We start from the raw sequence: 18,931 nt of genomic DNA, 5'->3' as shown, positions 1-18,931 counted from the left end.
TAACTGATCTCACTAATGTATACAAACTGCACACCTAGCAGAAAATACATGTTAATATTTATGCAATATTTCAAAAAATCTCACAAATTATAAAGAACAGAAATCTATTACATGGGCCAGCAACTTTGGTAATAACTAAAAAAGAAATCAAGACTCTACTCTGGGGCCTCCCAGGTGGTGCAACGGTTGAGCGCTGGGTTGCGAAGCTGCCCGCGGCCTCTGTGGCGCCGGTTCGATCCCCGGCTGCTCCCCAGCCACCAGAGGAGGGTCCCACATGGCGCGCAGACCTCCCCTGCCGCCCACTGCTCCCCTCAGCAGTGTACTTCGGCTCTTCTGCCTGCTCTGCTCCCCGCTCTGGCTCTGGTGAATTCTCTCACCCTCCCGCGCTTCTAACTGTACCCAGTGCTTGTATAAATAAATAAATAAATCTTTAAAAAAAAAAAAAAAGACTCTACTCTGAAAACAGACATTAGAACAATAGAATTGGCATGAAAGAAGTTTCTGGGTGATTAAAATAGTTTATATCTTGAGTGTGATATTGGATATATTTGTCAAAATTCAGTAAAAGAAATGCTTAAAATTTCTAAAAAAATAATTTTTTGGAAATTTTGTGTAGTCTTGGGAGAGTTGTCCATTCAAATATATGTATGTACCTGTGTACATACATAGATATTTATAGAAGTATGAATTCATAGATATTTTGTTTGGATTTTGTTTCATTGTTGGCTCTTGGGAACTTTTTTAGTTGGTTCCTAAGTCCCTGATTTTAACATAAATCATGTTATTCTTAAAAAAATAAAAGATACTAGTACAAGTTCGCTGCTGTTTCAAGGAAACACCAAGGCATTTACAAATGGTGGATAGTTCGCCAACTACTTCTAGACAACTAGCATGATAAACCCTAACATCAAAACCAAAGAGAGAAGGCACAAAGAGAGAAGGAATCTAATACAATACTGGGAAATATAATTCAATAAAAAATGAATCACAGGAGGAGGAGGATGGATACAAGAGGCAGTGGTAAGCACAAAAACAAGTAAAAAATTAAAGGGAAAAACCCAAACAACCAATTCAGAGAATGGTGAAAAAACACTGGATAAATTCTCACTGACTACTGAAAAGGAGTAAAGTGTCAACAAAACCTTGACAAGATAGGGACTGAAAAGTGTTGAGTCTGGCCCAGAATTTCTTATATCTCACCTTCGCGCTGGTAGGTTAACGCCTGCTGCTAGGGTGGACGTGCAGGTAAAAAGGCAGAGAACTCCTGTGGAGTAGGCCTCCTCCAGCACCTTCCTCTCATCACTTGTTAAACCACTGTGGTGATAAGCAACTCCAAATGGGATAGTGTGTTTTAAAACAGGACACAGGTTGCCACTGCTGATATTCCTCAAGTTCTTCATCACCTCCTGTTTTTCTTTCTCCTTGTGTTTCAGATAGTTCCTAGAAAAACCATCTCTTAGAGATTTGAACGCTTGATCTTATAGTGACAAAATGTCTATCATTTTAATTTCAGGTGATGCATGTAAACATTCTATTTTTAAAAATGTGTTATTTCTGCTGATGTAAGTGTATAAAATATTCTTAGAATTTTGATTCTGATTTCATTAACTGTCAGGAAGTCTCCCTCAATGTTTTTTGTGGATCATAGATTCCAATGAAAATATAAGAAAGCTATGTAAAAAAATATTCACATAAATACAACACTTTGTATATAATTTCAGAGGATTCATGAACTTCATCCTTATATTTCTAAAGAATCCATGAATTACAGGGCCTACGACTAGGCCCCTGCTCTAGATGTTACCAATATTATTTTCATTAGAACATACACCTTTACTGAAGATGATTTTATGCCAGACATTTTCTTCTCAAGAGGCATTAGCAGCAAGAATCAAAATGACAGCTGACAGTTAAACTTTCAAGGTCACGGTCTTTAGAATCTAGCATAACATCTTACTATAAAGTTTTGCAAGAAGCAATTAGTGCTTGTTGAATAAACAGGAAACACAGCATACATACATCATGACAAAAACTGAACAGCTTGTAAGATCAACATACTTGCTTAAAAATTTGCATATCATTTCAGCAACATTTTCACAGTTCTTCTTAGTGGGACAAAAAACTAAGCAGGAATAATTAGGAATCACTTCTGTCACCAATGCTACCAAGTGATCAGGATCCATCCTTTTCAGAATATCAGAATACTGCATAATAAGATGTAGGAACAAGTTAGCAATTGTGAAATTCTGTTATTTTATCAGTTTTGAATGGTAGGTAAGCCATCTCTAATTCTGAAATTCTCATTTAATAAATCTAATTACTTAAAAGAAAACATGAAACCTATATTAAATAACAAAATGTTAAGTTCTACTTTTCTCTTAATTAGGGCTTTGTTAAGTATATTTAGTTTTAAAGAAGTGAAAATAGTTAATGTTATTAATAACGACACACATGCCCATGTCCATCAAAGCAAAACAAAGATAACCAGAGAAACTCAGATTGTCCCTAATAATCAAAGAACTGCATAAGTAAAATATTCTTATTATTACTAATAGTTTTCAAAAACATTGATTCAGTATACTATCGTATACTACAGCATATATTTTCAGAAATATTTATCAAGCAGACACAGGAAAACAAAAACATGAAGAACAATGTAAAATTACTTAAAATCTCATTCCTTCTACATTAAAAATTAAATTAATTAAAATATAGATTTGAAATATACCTTTATAAAAGAATAAAACTGGTAAAATCCCTTTTCCCCTTTTAATATCTTTCACCTAAGTCATAGCACACTAACTTAGTGAACACTAACATTTCATACATATCTGAACTACAGAACCCAAGATACTTCATTTTATTGTCACTGAATGAATAAAAATTTAAGGGAGAGGTTCCCAAGTTTTCTTGGTTCATGGAGCCCCAAGGTCAAAAGAAATACCTGAACATTTTATTAGGTAGTTAGGTGCCAACAACTTATTAAGTGTGTATTTCCTCACAACTTAGGTGTCATTTGGGCCTCCCCTGTCTGCAGCCTCTGCAGTGCGGGTTTGATCCCGGCCAGCTGGGGAGAAACCCACATGGCGTGGCAGATCTCTCCTGTCTTGCCCGCTGCTCCCCTCAGCAATGTATTTCAGTCAGTCTGCCTGTTCTGTTCCCACTCTGTCTCTGGTGAATCCTCTCACCCTCCCGCGTATCTGGCCTGTACCCCGATTCTTGTATAAATAAATAAATCTTTAAAAAAAATTCTGTTTAAAAAAAAAATCTTAGGTGCCATTTGAATAAATAATACACATCAGTTGAATGAATGAAAAGAAACTTATTTCATTTTTAAATAATCCTACGCCCACCAACAGGATGTGCGCACAACTGAGCACAGTTCAAACCTTAGAATCAATTGGATGTAGCCACCCTCATTTTCTGTGCTACATTGATCTTTCACAAGTTATCTGCTTATTGTAACAAAAGTAACCCAACTTCACAACAATATAGGATATCACAAAGAGGAATGTAGTGTGATCTCAAGTTGAAACTGAAATTGAATTGAAATTTGTATGGTGTCCAAGAGATGTCAGGCATCAGTTCTTTCTCTCAAAAACCTGAACTCTCCATGGTACCCACATGAATCTTGTGCAGCTCCCCTTGGCATAAAATCTGGAAATCCTGATGTTCAAGAGTGAGTAATATTACCTTATAATTAAGGAGACGTGAAAAAGTCATGCCATTCTCAGCTTTGCTGTCAACCTCGTATATTGAATCACTTATTTTTAGATATTCTTTTAATTCAACCTTGAATTAAAAGGACATTTGCAATTAATACCATATATAATTCCTCCTTACACTTTTAGCTTTTGTAAATTATGTTGTAAAAAATGATAGCTATATAAAAATCTGAGCTTTCCTAATGTATGTAATGTGTACTTTAACTTAAAAGTTTTTCTTTGTCATTTGTCTCTTTTTCCTTTAAATCAAAATAGTAATTAACATCCTTGAAGAAGTACTTTTGAATTGAATAGTCACATATCTAAAAGGAAATAATACATGTTTATATTTAGTATAAGAAAAAATATAAATGAGTCAAGTGTTCACACTCACATGTTTATTTAGGAGATATTTGTGTTATCCTTCAAAATCTAAAATTTTCTTACTAGTCATCAGTTTCAATTCTAAATATCACCATAATATTTCTAATTTAAGTATTTGTAGACAAAAAGTTTATAAATAGGGCCTCCCAGGTGGCGCAGCGGTTGAGCACTGGGTTGCGAAGCTGCCCGCGGCCTCTGCGGCGCCGGTTCGATCCCCGGCTGCTCCCCGGCTACCAGAGGAGGGTCCCACATGGCGCGCAGACCTCCCCTGCCGCCCGCTGCTCCCCTCAGCAGTGTACTTCGGTCGTTCTGCCTGCTCTGCTCCCCGCTCTGGCTCTGGTGAATTCTCTCACCCTCCCGCGCTTCTGACTGTACCCAGTGCATGTATAAACAAAACAAACAAACAAATAAATAAAAATAAAACATGCCTCTATAAAAAAAAAAAAATTTATAAATATAAGGAGCTCCCTGGTGGCACAGGGATTAAAGTCTCAGCACTATCAAGCTATCACCAGTCAGTGCTGCATGAGTTCAATCCCCAGCCAGGGAGCTAACGCACATGGAGCAGCAGACCTCTCTGTCTCACTTGCTGCTCCCCTCAGCAGTGTATTTCAGTAGATTCGCCTGTACTGTTCCCCACTCTGTCTCTGGTGAATCCTCTCAGCCCCCCCCCACCCCGCCCCTGCACCTCTGGCTTGTACCCCATTTCTTGCATGCATAAATAAATTTTTAAAAAGTTTATAAACATAGTGCATTGCATTTTTTTAATTTATTATTATTTTTTTAAAGATTTATTTATTTATTATTTATACAAACACTGGGTACAGTCAGAAGCGCGGGAGGGTGAGAGAATTCACCAGAGCCAGAGCAGAGAGCAGAACAGGCAGAAGGACCGAAGTACACTGCTGAGGGGAGCAGCGGGCGGCAGGAGAGGTCTGCGCGCCATGTGGGACCCTCCTCCGGTGGCTGGGGAGCAGCCGGGGATCGAACTGGTGCTGCAGAGGCTGCGGGCAGGTTCGCAACCCAGCGCTCAACCGCTGCGCCACTGGGGAGGCCCTGCATTGCATTTTTAAAGAACAGCATCTAATTTGAAAATTAAGGTCAGAAACATCTCTTGAAAAGTCTCATATTTTGTGAAAATTTAAAAACATCAAATTTCAAATAAAAATTATACTTTGAAAACCTGACTAAATACAGAACATGCACACTAGAACTGCACACAGAGCCCCTTTCAAATAAATGTGAATTAAATTTATGAACTTTCTTCAAACCCAATAATGCTATTAAATTTAAGTCTTAATTTATTAAAAAAGTGTAACTACCGAAACATACACATTCTAAAACATTTTAACTTTTAGATAATTTTATTTATGTGCTAATAACATGAATCAAATGAAAACAATTGTTTAAAGAATAAGAAGTATAAAAATAAAATGGGTCAGAAAACTTCATTCAATAAATATTCATTGAAGGTCAATGGCTAAACAATATTAAAGGTGCAAGAGATATATTAGTCACCATAGCCAAAGTGACCCCAAATAGTTTAATTTCCTTTTTTTAAAACGATTTATTTATTTATTTTTGCATAGATGAACAAGGGTGTAGGCCAGAGGTATGGAGGGTGAGAGGATACACCAGAGACAGAGTAGGGAGCAGAACAGGCAGATCTACTGAAATGCACTGCTGAGGCGGGTAGAAGGGGAGACAGGAGAGGTCTGTGAGCACCATGTAGGTTAGCTCCTTGGCTGGGGATCAAACTCAGGCCACTGCAGTGATAGCATTGAGACTTAACCCCTACGTCACTGGGAAAGCCCTAGTTTAATTTTCTTTATAGCCTTGGTGAGTAGAATTAGGCCCCTTCACTATCCCATAGAATTTTTTGATGTAATATGTTTGCTACTTTTCTTTCTAAACAAGATGATACATTACAAATCAGTACAGTGCAAACCTTAGGTACATACTGGTCTAAACTGACTGGTATAATATTCTGCTTGTAGGAACTCTTGGAGATCTTCAACATTGTTCAGTGTTGCACTCATACCAATAACTTGAGTTGTTTCTAAAATAAAACCATAGTATAGAAGAAATATATTCTTTAGTATCTCATAATAGTAATTTTAGCAACCTTTTAGGTTCTGAATTCTTTCTGCATGATCTGGGAAAGGAGGATGGGGACAGAGTAAGAAAAATATTGATACAAATATATTACCAGAGCAGCATACTCATGAGTGCCATGTGCTAGCCATTGCTCAAACCTTTCCATGTGTTAATGCATGTAAACCTCACAGCAATCCCATCACATCAATGCCATTATTATCTCTAGCTTAGTGATCAAGAAGCAAAAAATGATTGAATCACATGTTAAAACACATACAGTAAGTGAAAGATAATGATAGGACATTCTTAAACGTTAAATCATTGATATTCACAATTACAGTCATTCATTCATTCTTCCAATAAAAATTTATAAGCTTACTTTAGAAGTGAAAAACTAAGGCAAAATATATCTAGGTTATATCTATGTAAGAAAGAGGTTAGTCTTTTCTAGGTCTCTGATTTAAAATCAATTAAGCAACCACATTTGAAAAAAATACTTACTGCTAGTGTAGAGGATTTTTGCCAGGGTCATTTCTAGTATAGCCCCACGGCTTCCTTCCCCAATCATGTGCAACTTTGAGATTGAAAAAAAAAAAAGTAAATCTGCATTTAATACCCATAGAAAACATGCATATATATTTATGACAAGAACTAACCCTTGTTTTATAACTCAAATATTCAATTAGAGAACATATGCATTATTTCACATTGAAGTTATGAGGTTTGGAGTCAACATCAGGACACATCTTGAATTCATAAGTACTCTTAAAAAATATAACACCACACAAATACACTCACACTCAAGAAACACTTAACACAAAACTGAACTTAAGATTACCAAGCATGAAATGTCTATCTTCATTATCTTTATATATTCTCATAGAGCTACTAAAAAGAGTCACATAATAATGTTAATATAATAAAAATGCTGATAAATTCAAAAGTAGTAACCTACCTCATCAATAACAACTAGACCTAGACAGTTAATCCTTCCAGTTTCAATTAAGGAGTTTACCAGACTATGTCCTTTTTCAATAGTGGCAATATATAATGATTTCTTTTCCCTTCTTTTAATTGGAGGAAATTTTCCTTTGCTTCCAGCATATTCTTCAACAAAGAATCCCAACTCTATACCAAAACTCGACAAACCTGAAATCTAGAATATTAATTAAAATCAACAACAACAACAACAACCCCCCAGATAAATAAGAACTCTATTTAATGTTCACAGGGATTTAAAAACAACTGTGAAAATTTAATACAGATCAATTGGGAACAAGGCCACAAAGATAAAACATATATATATTTAAGAAATGTTATAGTGTGTTGATCTTTGCAAAATAGATGCAACTTTTAAACTACAGAAAGTGAAAATAAATTTCAACTGTCTCCTCTAACATAAAAGGCATCAGAATAATTCATTTATTTTGATAAAACTAGTTTCTGCTTGAAAAACTAGGCTAAATATTAATAGAACATTTAAAAGCATTTAATCCACCAATTTAGAAAAAAAGAAACTGCAACAGATAGAGTTAGATTTTCAGAAAGTACACCAGCTGATATTGCGCACCCTAAAAATATTAGTTCTCCATCATTAATAGAGGTATCTTTTTTTAAAAAAAAGATTTATTTATGCATACAGGAGTTGGGGTGTAGGCCAGAGGTGCAGGAGGTGGGGGGAGATGAGAGGATTCACCAGAAACAGAGTGGGGAGCAGACAGGCAGATCTACTGAGATACACTGCTGAGGGGAGCAGTGGAGAGGTCCAGGTATTAAACTCATGCTGCAGTGGCGGCTGATAGCTTCATAGTGCTGAGACTTAGCCCCTTTGCCACCTTGGAAGCCCAATAGAGATATTTTTCTTAATAAATACTTGTTACATCTATACTAGTTTTTATATCCTAATATCAAAATAATATTAGCAAATACCACCTGTTTAAAAAAAAAATCCAACCTTTTCTTGGACAATTGCTACATATGGTAGGATCATCAGGACATCTTTCCGCCGGCAAAGCAATTCTTGTAGCATTAGTATCTCAGCCACGAGAGTTTTTCCACCACTTGTTGGCAAGGAATATATTAAATTTTTCCTTTCTTTCACAGAATTCAATGTTAAGCAAGTATGTTGCCATTCTGTGGAATTTTAAGAAAAAGAATTATTTTCCTGTTTTGCAATCTCAAGATTTTCTAAGAAGGAATAATCAAATCCCCTTTTAGCAATATTTTCATGATAAATGTATTGATGTATTACATCAATGTTAAATATAAAAAATAACTCCAATTCTGTATGCTGTGCACAGTGAAAGTCTAATTCAGGCCTGGTTAGTGTGTGTAGGCAACTGACCTACCCACTGCCAGTTGCAGGCTCAGGTCTAAGATTCCAGCAGGGCAGACAGGGCATACTGGACAAGGGGCATCTGGGAAGAAGCTCAAGGACATTTCAAAGTCTGTGTGAATTTAAGGCCTTCCTCTTATATCTTACAAGGGCATTGTGTAAGCTTCCCTTCCTCATTCACCCAAACACCACCTTAGAGGGAAATAGGGGGAGAGGAAAAAGAGCTGAACTGAAATTGTTTAAACCACAAAGACTAGGATTATCAACTGGCATATATATGATTTTCATGATCTATTTTTAGGTAAAATTTACAAAAAGGGACCAGATTCAAAATACAGTGTAAAAACGAGTATTAACTACTCCGTAGGGTAATGTGACAATGTGGACTATCCAAAACTTTCAAGATGCACATATTTTATCACTAGAAGAAAAGGCAAAAGATATGATATTTCACAGCAGGGAGAAATGCAAATGGCTAGCAAACACATGAAAAGATGTTCAACTGCTACCTACTATTTTGGTAAATTAACAAATAAAAAACAGGAACCCTTCCCCCCCAAAAAAAAGCCCAATTATGCAAAATCTAGAGTGGGGACAAACAGGCATTCTTGTGTATTGTTTATGGGAACATAAACTCCTACAATCTTTTTGGAAAGCAGTATAGAAGTATAAAAATAAAACTGCACATTGCCTTTAAATTGGCAGGATTAGTTTAGGACTAAAAGCGAAAATATATAATGTGTGTGATGTTCATCATAGCCTTGTTTACTAAGCAATGAGGATGGGGGTGAAGGTTGAATGAATTATTATATGATCATGATTATTTGCAACATAAAAATGGAAGGTAGATTGATTTCTGTATGTTAAATACATAATTAAGTGAAGAGAACAGATAATAAATGTGTTTTGGATAGAAATTACCAATTACTGACAGCCAAGTACCTGGCCTTGACTCAGACTATAACTTGCAAAGCAACTATTATCATTACCATTAAAACCCCTTTTTAATACATCAGGAACTGAAATGAACCCAATTATGCTAGATACTGGAAAAGGATATATGCACAGAAGTTGCATATATTCCATGATTTCAAAATAAAAAGGCCTAACAGGTTGTATTAACAGTGGTATTAAAAAGTTTTATCTGAATGATAAGTATAAGTTACTTAAATTTATTGTGCTTTGGTAATCCCCAAATATTTTCAAATTACGTACTTTTTTACATCTTGTGTAGATACATCTTGGCCATATTCACAATTTACCCAATTCAGATTTTTAAAGTACAAAGTGACCAAAATAACAAATAGTTAGATTATAATTTCTCTTCACACCTTAAAAAATTACATTAATTTAGTTCTCAGTATTTATATAAAGCACATTAAATATGGGATTCTATGATTATAAGGTAAATATAACAGCGTAAGATTGAGGTTCTATAGCTCAGTGGTTCTCAAACTTTTAGCACATCAGAATTCCTGGGGAGCTTGTTAGGACCATTGTCAGGTCCTACCCCCAGAGGTTCTGAGCCAGTAGGTCTGCAGTGGAGCCTGAGAATGTGCATTTCAACAAATTCCCAGGTGACACCCTGCATTCCAGAAACTGTACTTTGAGAACCACTGCTTAGCTCAATGAAAAGTAACACACATATTTATGCATTACATTGGTCATGTTATTAAACCAGATTTATAAGTAAAAGGAGATTTAAAAGTTGTTATTTACTGACATTCTTACTTAAAAGTTACCAATTACTGAGAGCCAAAGTCCAATGTGGCCTGTCCTTGACAAAGAATATAACTGGCAAAGCAACTATTAGTATCATTACTATTAGTACCCCTTTTTAATAGATCAGGAACTAAGGCGCAGAGTGTTAATCTTGTACTTAAGTGACAGGGCCAGAATTCATACTAGGTTGACAACCCCCAGCAGTTGAGAACCTACCAGAGCAGAACAGGTACAGTGCTAGTTACATAAGAAAAAGGTGAATTAAATAGAGCCCTGTCCTCAGGGTACTCATTCTGCCAGGAGATGCAGATTAAGCAAAGAACAAGGTGCTAGAAGAAAAGCAAAAGGGAGAAAATTAATATCTACTTCAAGGGCAAAACACACCATTAGCTCTTAAACAGCCGGTCTCACAATTTGAAATTAGAGTCTTGGAGAGCCTTGTATTAGATGGTTTTCTGTAGTCCTAGTTCTCCAATTTGATTATCTTCTCCCTGAGATGAGAATCCATGTTTTCTTAAGATACTAACTTAAAAGTTTCAGAAACACTACGACCAGCTGATAGGCTGATGTTGTAATAAGGCAGCAACTGTCTCTTCTTTGTCAAAAATGACAAGCATTTACAAGACATGCAAGGACCCAGTATTTTTGAAAAGCATTAGAAGATACATTGTTATTAATACTACTATCTCTTTGCACTTAAATTAACTTTAGCTGTTTTTAAAGATGTTTAGTTCTAATTAGTGGTATTATATAACGATTTCCTTCACTCCAGACATACTCAGAGACATTTTAACAACTAGTTTTCAGCAAGTGGACAGTTAAGGAACCATCAACTAAGAAAACTGAGGAAGAGTTAGGCAGAGAGAAAACTAGGAGTGCAGTATCATAAGTCAAGAAAGTGTAGGTGAACTACTGACAAGACAGGTATGGTGGCTAAAAAATATATTTGGGTTTAGACACCCTATTCATTATATATCTTACAAGAGTATAAAACGCACAGTTGAACTGGAAATGATTTGAAGACAGGAAAGGGAGAAGCAAGGACAACTGGCTTGAGAAGTATAATCATGAAGGGAAGGAAAGAGAGTCAATAGTAGCAAGATAGGGCTGGAAAGCTGAGAAAGGACTGATACTTTGTTTTTAAGATGAGTAATATGGGTATGGAAGCATCTGCTTTCTATGGATTTGCACTAAAATTATGGTTAATGGTGGTAATATATTTTTTTCATGCCAGCAAAAAGCATTACCATATAAATTTTCAATTCCCTTGAACTGAACATAAAGGTCTTTCACTTTGCTGGGTAATGAATAAAAAGGACCAAGGTCATCTGATGATGACTCAATTGTTTTCTTAGCAACATTAATTTCCTCAGATAGGAGAGTCTCTTTGAGTTGTTTAGTCCTAGAAAATAATGGTGTTTGGACCTTCTTGGCATTTCCAGTCATGGCACTTTTTAGATGATCTTTAATACTCTTCCTTCTATTCACATCTGAATTAGTTTTGACTTCAGAAGAGGATTCATCAATTTGCTGGGGTTGCTCTATGATCTCACATGGCAATTCTTCATTCACAGTCTGGTGAGACAATGATTTCCAATCCCTCTCTTTAGTAGTCTGATCACCCAAATTATTTGAAGAGTTCTGCAAATTTTCAAAATATAAAACTTGTGAAGAAGGTATATCATACAAAATATCAACTCCAGGTTCAGTAGAGACATCTTCATGCTCACTCGGGTTTTTTGTGTGCTCATCCACTTTTAATTCAGTAAAGTTGCCTACACTAGCATTGCTGAGTTTGTTGTGTTTGATGTTTTCTAAACAAAGATCTTCAGTGCTAAGGTCTGTAGTATGTTTTCTATGTTCAGGAAGTTGCATATATTTTTGTTCCACAGCATCAGCTTGAACTAAAAACGAGTTTTCACCAAAGCTGTCATAGTCACCAAACATGTCCTCTTCACTGTCATTAGGCTGGAAAGAAAAAAAAAAAAAGATATATGGCCAATTATAGCTTCATTAAGAATTAGAGTTTCAGCTTATGATTATACTAGATATATAATTATATGGTCACCATTCACAGACCTGAATATAATCACCTTGTGAAACAGATCTTATCCCTATTTTACAGATGAAGAAGGGAGGCCCACAGAAATTAAGTGACTTGTCTAAATTGCACTCCTAGTATGTGGCAATGCTGGGCTCTAATTCTTACTTCAGTGCTAAATCCTTTAAATGATAGCAAGACTGATACATCTATTGGAATGTTATATCACTACAAGTTTCTGATAACTGCAGAAACTCTTCCCTTGCCAGAATAGAATTCACAGAAATCGTCTTGTAACAAAATCATGCTGTACCAGTGGAAACTCCAGGAATATTCTCTTCCTGGGACATTAGAATTGAGAGGGTCTGTCTACATATGGACTTGGGTTGGTCTACCAAAAAAAAAAAAAAAAAAAAAAGAAAAAAGAAAGAAATGCGAATTCGGAGGTAACGATACAGTGAATTAAGAACGCAGGACTTGGAGTCAGAAGAGCATTTCTTAAAATTTTTAAGGTCTGATCTGCTGTAAAATCAGATAATATAAACAGCTTAACAGAGTAATCCAACGTATAAGAGATCTGCAAAAAATGGTAGATTTTATTATTACTACGGAAGCAGCAGTCACTTCGAAGTCTAGGTTTGATTCTTAGTCATGACACATATTTGCTGCATGTGTTTCATGTCTCGGGGTGTACGTTTTACATCTACACAAAAATGGAAATAACAGCTAAAGAGGGTTAGCAGATAGAACAATGCATACGAAGGCTAGCAGATTAGTAACTGGTCAAATGTCTGCACCTGAACCGGAATAGCTAAACTTTACAGCTGCCAAGTTCCAAGTGCGGTTTCCCATTCCATTATCCGCAGGAATGCACCGTAGAATATCTGGGTTCGCTTTATCGCCCCCATGGGCTAGGGCTGTGTGTACCTCGGCAGGTTGCGCGCCCACAGTTTTCCGCCGCCGGCTTTCAAACACCATCTCCTTCTCCTCCACCTTCTCTTCATCACCGGGCCTGAGCTCAGCTGCGGTGGGGGCTGCACAAACGCTCCCTAAGCTAGCACGGTTCCTCTTGCGGACAGACACTCGCCGGCGGATGCAAGAACCACCTTCATCCATGGCAGGGGCCAAGGGCCCTGCCCTCCGTCACCCGCCGCGATCCAGCCGCCAACCCCAGCGTGGGGCGTGAGCGGAGGACCGGATGCTGACAGCAACAGTGGAAAACTCGATTCGCCTCTGTCTACCTATGGGAAAGACAGCAGCGTCAACGTCAGGGGTCCCCCAGAAGCAGCGGCAGCAGCCTAAGAGGCCGCCGTCTCTTTCAATCATACGCGTCGGAATCGCGCCGCGCGTCAGCCTGAGAACGGAAGGTGAAGCGCAGGCGCACTGAAAACATGTCCGGCTCCTTTTTTTCTGGTGCAGGGGGTTTGCCCCCGGAACCTTTGAATAGAGTTCCCGGGCCAGGCGGGGAAGAGCACCGGAAGGGACTTGTCAGGACGGTTAGGAAAAGGGAAAGGAAGAGGAGGGGCGAGAAACATGGCGTCTGTGCTTGCTGTTTGTAGTGGTCTAGGGAGGACAAAGTTGACGCACTTTTTAAAGACTACTGTTCGTCTCACACATCCGGGGACTCACACGGGTAAAATGTCTATATCCGCTACTGTATTGTGGCTGTGTAGCCTTTGCCTTACTCTCAATTAGATTGGTAGAATTGATGGGGCCCAGGGGTACCGGGGGACCCTGGATGTTCTTCTGGGTAGGAAAGAATTCTTGCGGGAGTCAGAACAGATGAGTTAGAAATGAAGCTTTATTGTTGAGTGATAGTACGCACTTAGGAGAGTGCGGGCAAATTCAAGGAAGAATGGCCCTTGGGATCTTAAGGCTGCTGATAGAAATTTGAGGAGATGGGCTCACTGATAGAATCCTGAGCGGGTTCAGACCAGTTTTGTTTAACAAGACTACTGGGCCTTAACATCTTGTTACTGATTTAAGTTAGGAGAAGTTTTACAGCTAGTGGTGTCCAGAGTGAGGTAAGTTTCTAAACTGATAGGGTTTGGGTCACTTTGCTTTGGAATTTGCATACTAGTTTTTTAGTTATTGGATGGGGAAAGAGGGGGGCGGCAGCTTTTGTGCTAAATTCCTGTTCTACCGCAGACTCGGGACTCCGGCTTCTAGGGGATTAAGCGTTTCTCTAAGACAGGTAGAAATCTGTAATCACCCAAGACTAGTATTTTTTATCTTAAGGGGAGGTAGGATGTCCTTCGTTACACACACACACTCCCCACACTCCCCACCCCACCATAGAAGAGTGATGGGGTGTTATCAAAAAGTCAGGGACTTGCCTAAGATCCCCAGGTAAACTTGGTAAAGAATGGACATTTCCAGAGTCATCCAACAGCAGATTCCATGGATATCCCAGATCAGAGCAAAATTGTGACATAGACCCTTGAATCCATCATCTCCATGTTTCCTTATCAATAACTACTCTTTGTAGTAGCCTGTTACTAATTCTTCCGGTGGTAGGACCCACCTTTCTCTTGCTTGTCCCTAAGTATTTGCATTTGAATGTGCCTGCAGTGAAGGGAAAATAAATTTCAAGAAGAGAGCAACTGGAGGTTGTATGGGTGGGGAATAAATGCCCTCTCCCCAAAGTCTGGGAATCAGGCCCATCTTCAGTATTACTCTGCCTCACACCTAAAGGTTATCTTGTCATTGTGAGTGTAATGAATGCAAAATCTTTTACGTTGTATTGATTCATTTTGTCTTAATAAAAAATAAAATCTATCTTTACTTGGCTCAGATAACAACAAAAAATAAACTGGTTTGTTGCCTTTCTGTTTTACTGCAGTGTTTTGGAAAAATTATTCACAGTATCAACAGATAACAAGCAATGAGGACATGGTAAGTTTTTTCTTCCTTTTTATTAGGTATTTGTAAATATGACCAAATTATTGTATTTAGTTAAATGGAGTTCAGCTGGCTGCCAGAACAGTTAATAATCATTACTCATCAATGAATAATCACAAGTGATTTTTTTTTTTTTTATAATTTTCTAGAGGCATGTCTTATTTATTTATTTATTATTTGTTTGTTTGTTTGGTTTATACATGCACTGGGTACAGTCAGAAGTGCGGGAGGGTGAGAGAATTCACCAGAGCCAGAGCAGGGAGCAGAGCAGGCAGAAGGACCGAAGTACACTGCTGAGGGGAGCAGCGGGCGGCAGGAGAGGTCTGCACACCATGTGGGACCCTCCTCCGGTGGCCGGGGAGCAGCCGGGGATCGAACCGGTGCCGCAGAGGCCGCAGGTAGCTTCGCAACCCAGCGCTCAACCGCTGCGCCACCGGGGAGGCCCCAATCACAAGTGATTTTGAAGTAAGAGAATTCCTGAATTCCTAACAAGAAGCTTGACTTTTGTAATAACATATTTTCTTCCTTGAGCTTGTATTTAGTATATGCTTTGTGAATTTAAAAAAGGTCATCTCCGTATATGGAACAATTACAGGTAATCCAACAAAGGTACTGTACAAAGTTTACCTACTGGTTGCCTCTCTTCCCATTTCAAATTCGATTCTTTTTCCCATTCACCACTTGAGGGAGGAGAGAGCTCTTCTAATAAATGATCAAATTCTGTACCAGGCCAATTAATGTTACTTCCAACCTGTAGATATATTTTTATGGGTTTCAAGTACTAGCACTAAATTTGAGCAGTGTAGGTGTTCTTGCTATAGGCATCATTTTGCACTATTAGAACATATAAAGCATTTAGCACAGTATAGAAAAGGAATATACTCATGGCACGTGAGCTGCTTATAAATTAAATTGGAAGAGTTTAAAGAGTTGATTAAACAAAAACTAGTCCCTCTGAGCATCTATCTTGGTGATCTGATTCATCACACCATAGTTCAAGAGAGTAAAGAAAATTATTAGTGTTTCTTTTTAGGTCATAAACCCCACTGAGACCAATGGAAACTTTAAACCCCCAGAACAAGGCACAGAGTTTCATTCATTTGAAAGTTTGCATACAACTACAGTGGTTCAAGGACTTCAAAGCCATTTCAAGAGTTAGTAAATCTCTAGAGACTCATTGATTGTAGGCAGGACATTGTGACAGTTGCATGAGATGGTGTAGTGAAGACAGAAAAACCAAAAAGAAGCATTGTCTATTGATAAACACCTGATAGAGAGATGCAAAGATAGATTTAGGGACTATACTAAGAACTTAACTGAATATGTTACCTATTTTTATCCTGAATTAAATCTAAGTTAAGAATTTTATGGTCTTCTACAGTGTGGGCAGAACATTTCAAGAGAGTTACTTTACAGTGAAGTAAAAATTCAAATGCATATTTGAACTTTTTTCTCCAAAGATTGTATTTTACCCCAGAATCCTTCCTAACTTAATTCCTTCTTAGCCAAACTAAGACAAAATAAAGTACAAGCCCAACAAAATATTTAAAATGGTGACTCTGTTTCAGAAGTACTTGATTTTTCCTTTACAAGCCAAGTTATTATATTCATCAGTAAGAAGAGTATACGTAATCCTTTGGGGACATCTAAATGTAGTAACCTTGAGTTTGTTTTTTAATTCAAAATTAACACATTAAACCATCATTTTTTTTTTCTCCCTTTACCTAGCCCATTCCAATGGAAAACCCTTATAAGGAGCCTCTTAAAAAATGTATCTTGTGTGGAAAACGTGTAGATTATAAGAATGTACAGGTGAGATCTCACTTTATTTCATCATGATACTTGATTTAACTTGATTTTGCTCCATTATCAGACCTTTCTAAAGAAAACCAAGTCAGTTTTGTAACAGATTTTGGGTAGAAGTAACTTTTAGCAACTTGATAATTTCAAAGCTTTCATGTTTATGTTTAGGCAACTTTTGTTCAAATAAGCACTCTTTGGCTGTGTCTCAATTATTACTTTAGTTCAAAGTTTCTTCCTCTTTTTCCATGCCCCAGGCATCTTAACAATAGCTCACTATAGCAGTGATTTTCAGTTGTTGGAAAAAGCTCATGTGGTGAGGTTGATCTGTGCTTTGCCATCATTATCAAAGTGGCAAATTTGGGGTAGAAAATGGTGCTGCAGTTTAAGTACACTTACGTTAGTTAAAGTGACAATTGCCCTAGAGAAAAACCAAGAAAATTTTAAATGCAAGGTACTAAGAAAATTACTCATAGTGCCAAGAACAGGGCCTGGCACCTGGAAAAGTGTTAAAGAATAATTTGTTAATAAAACATAAAATGAAACACATGGCTCAATCCACATGAACATATTGATACTATGCCTGATATTATGTGATACAAGGTCATGATAGGTTAATTATTACCTGTTACAAGTGCTACTTTAGACAAATACCTGTGAAAAAGTTAAAGTAGCTTTAGCACTTAAAGAATATGCTCATTAATCTCTCACATACCTTTTTGACACACTGGACATAAAAGCTGTTAGTTTTAGTAATTGATTTAAAAAGATGACCCATTGGGATGAACATAGTTCAATATTTTAATTCATTTTATGAAGTTTATCTGAAGTTTATTAATAAACCTTTACATAATATGAAGCTGACATAAAATTTTCTTCAATTTATAGTCAATGTTGAATAACAAATGTATTAACACAACTTTGTTTCTTTTTCCAAATAAACTCAAAACAGCTTTTGTCCCAGTTTATTTCTCCATTTACTGGATGCATTTATGGAAGGCACATAACAGGTATTTTGCTTTCTGTTGTTAACAGCTTACATGTGATTAATAATGATATAAATCTGTTATTTATTTATAAATAACTTGTTATTTAATAGAACTCAAAAGATTTTCAAATAGTGCTGTAAATCACCATCAGACCAGATATTACAGGTACTTTGAGAAAGCCACTTCTTAGGCCAAAAGCGTTATTTTGTGTATCTTTATGCTCATAGTTAACCATGCTGACATGTAGAAACTTTGGGCTTAAAAAATTGCCTTGTTATTTTGGAGTATACTATAATTATGCTAGACTAAGTATTTAAATCAGGAGCCTACTGCTCTAGTTACACGGTTTTTGTGGCTGCTTTGTGAGCTATAATAGCGGAGTTAATGGTTAGGAAACAACTGTATGACCTACAAGGCCTAAGATATTTACTATCTAGCTCTTTACAAGTTTTCCAGCCTTTCCTTGATGTATTTAAATAATTATTATTGACTAGGAAAGTATTTCCTTTTACAGGTCTTTGTGGGAAGAAACAAAAAGAAATCACAAAAGCAATAAAGAGAGCTCAAATAATGGGTAAGTGTGTCTGAAATACTGAATTGGGCTAATCAAAATATTGCTCATCTTTTGTGAAGAACTTTCATTATCTCTTTACAGGATTTATGCCAGTTACATACAAGGATCCTGCATATCTCAAAGACCCTAAAGTTTGTAATATCAAATATAGGGAGTAAATTATGTTATCATCAATAAACTTATTTTACATGAATGGTTGTGTGAGGCTAATAATAATTTAGAGTCTTAAGATTTAATAAACTTTGCATAGAAAGTATACTAAATCTTCTCAAACTAAGTTTTTAACTTAATTTGAAAACTTAGGAAAAAATGTTTCAGGAGTGAAGCTTCCTCTTCATACCAATGAATGTTAAGAAAACATAATTTAAAATGTTATTACTTTGG

General features: G+C 36.9%; 2 protein-coding genes across 6 annotated transcripts in view; one reads left to right on the top strand and one right to left on the bottom strand.

The window, feature by feature from the left end:
• Positions 1-13,399, bottom strand: part of HELQ (helicase, POLQ like) — a gene marked incomplete at both ends in the record, with an annotated part of 46,960 nt that extends 33,561 nt beyond the window's left edge. The window contains 9 exons of one of the 5 annotated variants that reach the window (XM_084233583.1): positions 1,201-1,440; positions 2,059-2,204; positions 3,694-3,792; positions 6,050-6,147; positions 6,687-6,759; positions 7,141-7,341; positions 8,140-8,318; positions 11,490-12,210; positions 13,124-13,399. In XM_084233583.1, the coding sequence (XP_084089709.1) occupies positions 1,201-1,440; positions 2,059-2,204; positions 3,694-3,792; positions 6,050-6,147; positions 6,687-6,759; positions 7,141-7,341; positions 8,140-8,318; positions 11,490-12,210; positions 13,124-13,399 (2,033 nt within the window). Of the gene's footprint in view, positions 1-1,200; positions 1,441-2,058; positions 2,205-3,693; positions 3,793-6,036; positions 6,148-6,686; positions 6,760-7,140; positions 7,342-8,139; positions 8,319-11,489; positions 12,211-13,123 lie in introns of those variants that run through there. The other 4 variants (XM_084233584.1, XM_084233585.1, XM_084233586.1 and 1 more) reach the window with 4 other exon arrangements.
• Positions 13,400-13,744: 345 nt separating this feature from the next.
• On the top strand, positions 13,745-18,705 carry MRPS18C (mitochondrial ribosomal protein S18C; the record flags this gene model as incomplete). Its single annotated transcript, XM_084233282.1, has 6 exons — positions 13,745-13,916; positions 15,126-15,178; positions 16,913-16,996; positions 17,937-17,994; positions 18,488-18,547; positions 18,629-18,705. The coding sequence occupies exons 1-6, from the start codon at positions 13,817-13,819 to the stop codon at positions 18,703-18,705; spliced, it is 432 nt and encodes a 143-aa protein (XP_084089408.1). The 5' UTR covers positions 13,745-13,816.
• Positions 18,706-18,931: the final 226 nt, after the last annotated feature.

The sequence above is a fragment of the Talpa europaea genome, assembly GCF_964194135.1.
Source record: "Talpa europaea genome assembly, chromosome: 5".
NCBI lineage: Eukaryota > Metazoa > Chordata > Mammalia > Eulipotyphla > Talpidae > Talpa > Talpa europaea.
The sequence above is the reverse complement of the archived record's forward strand: the minus strand, read 5'-3'. Positions and strand labels throughout refer to the sequence as shown.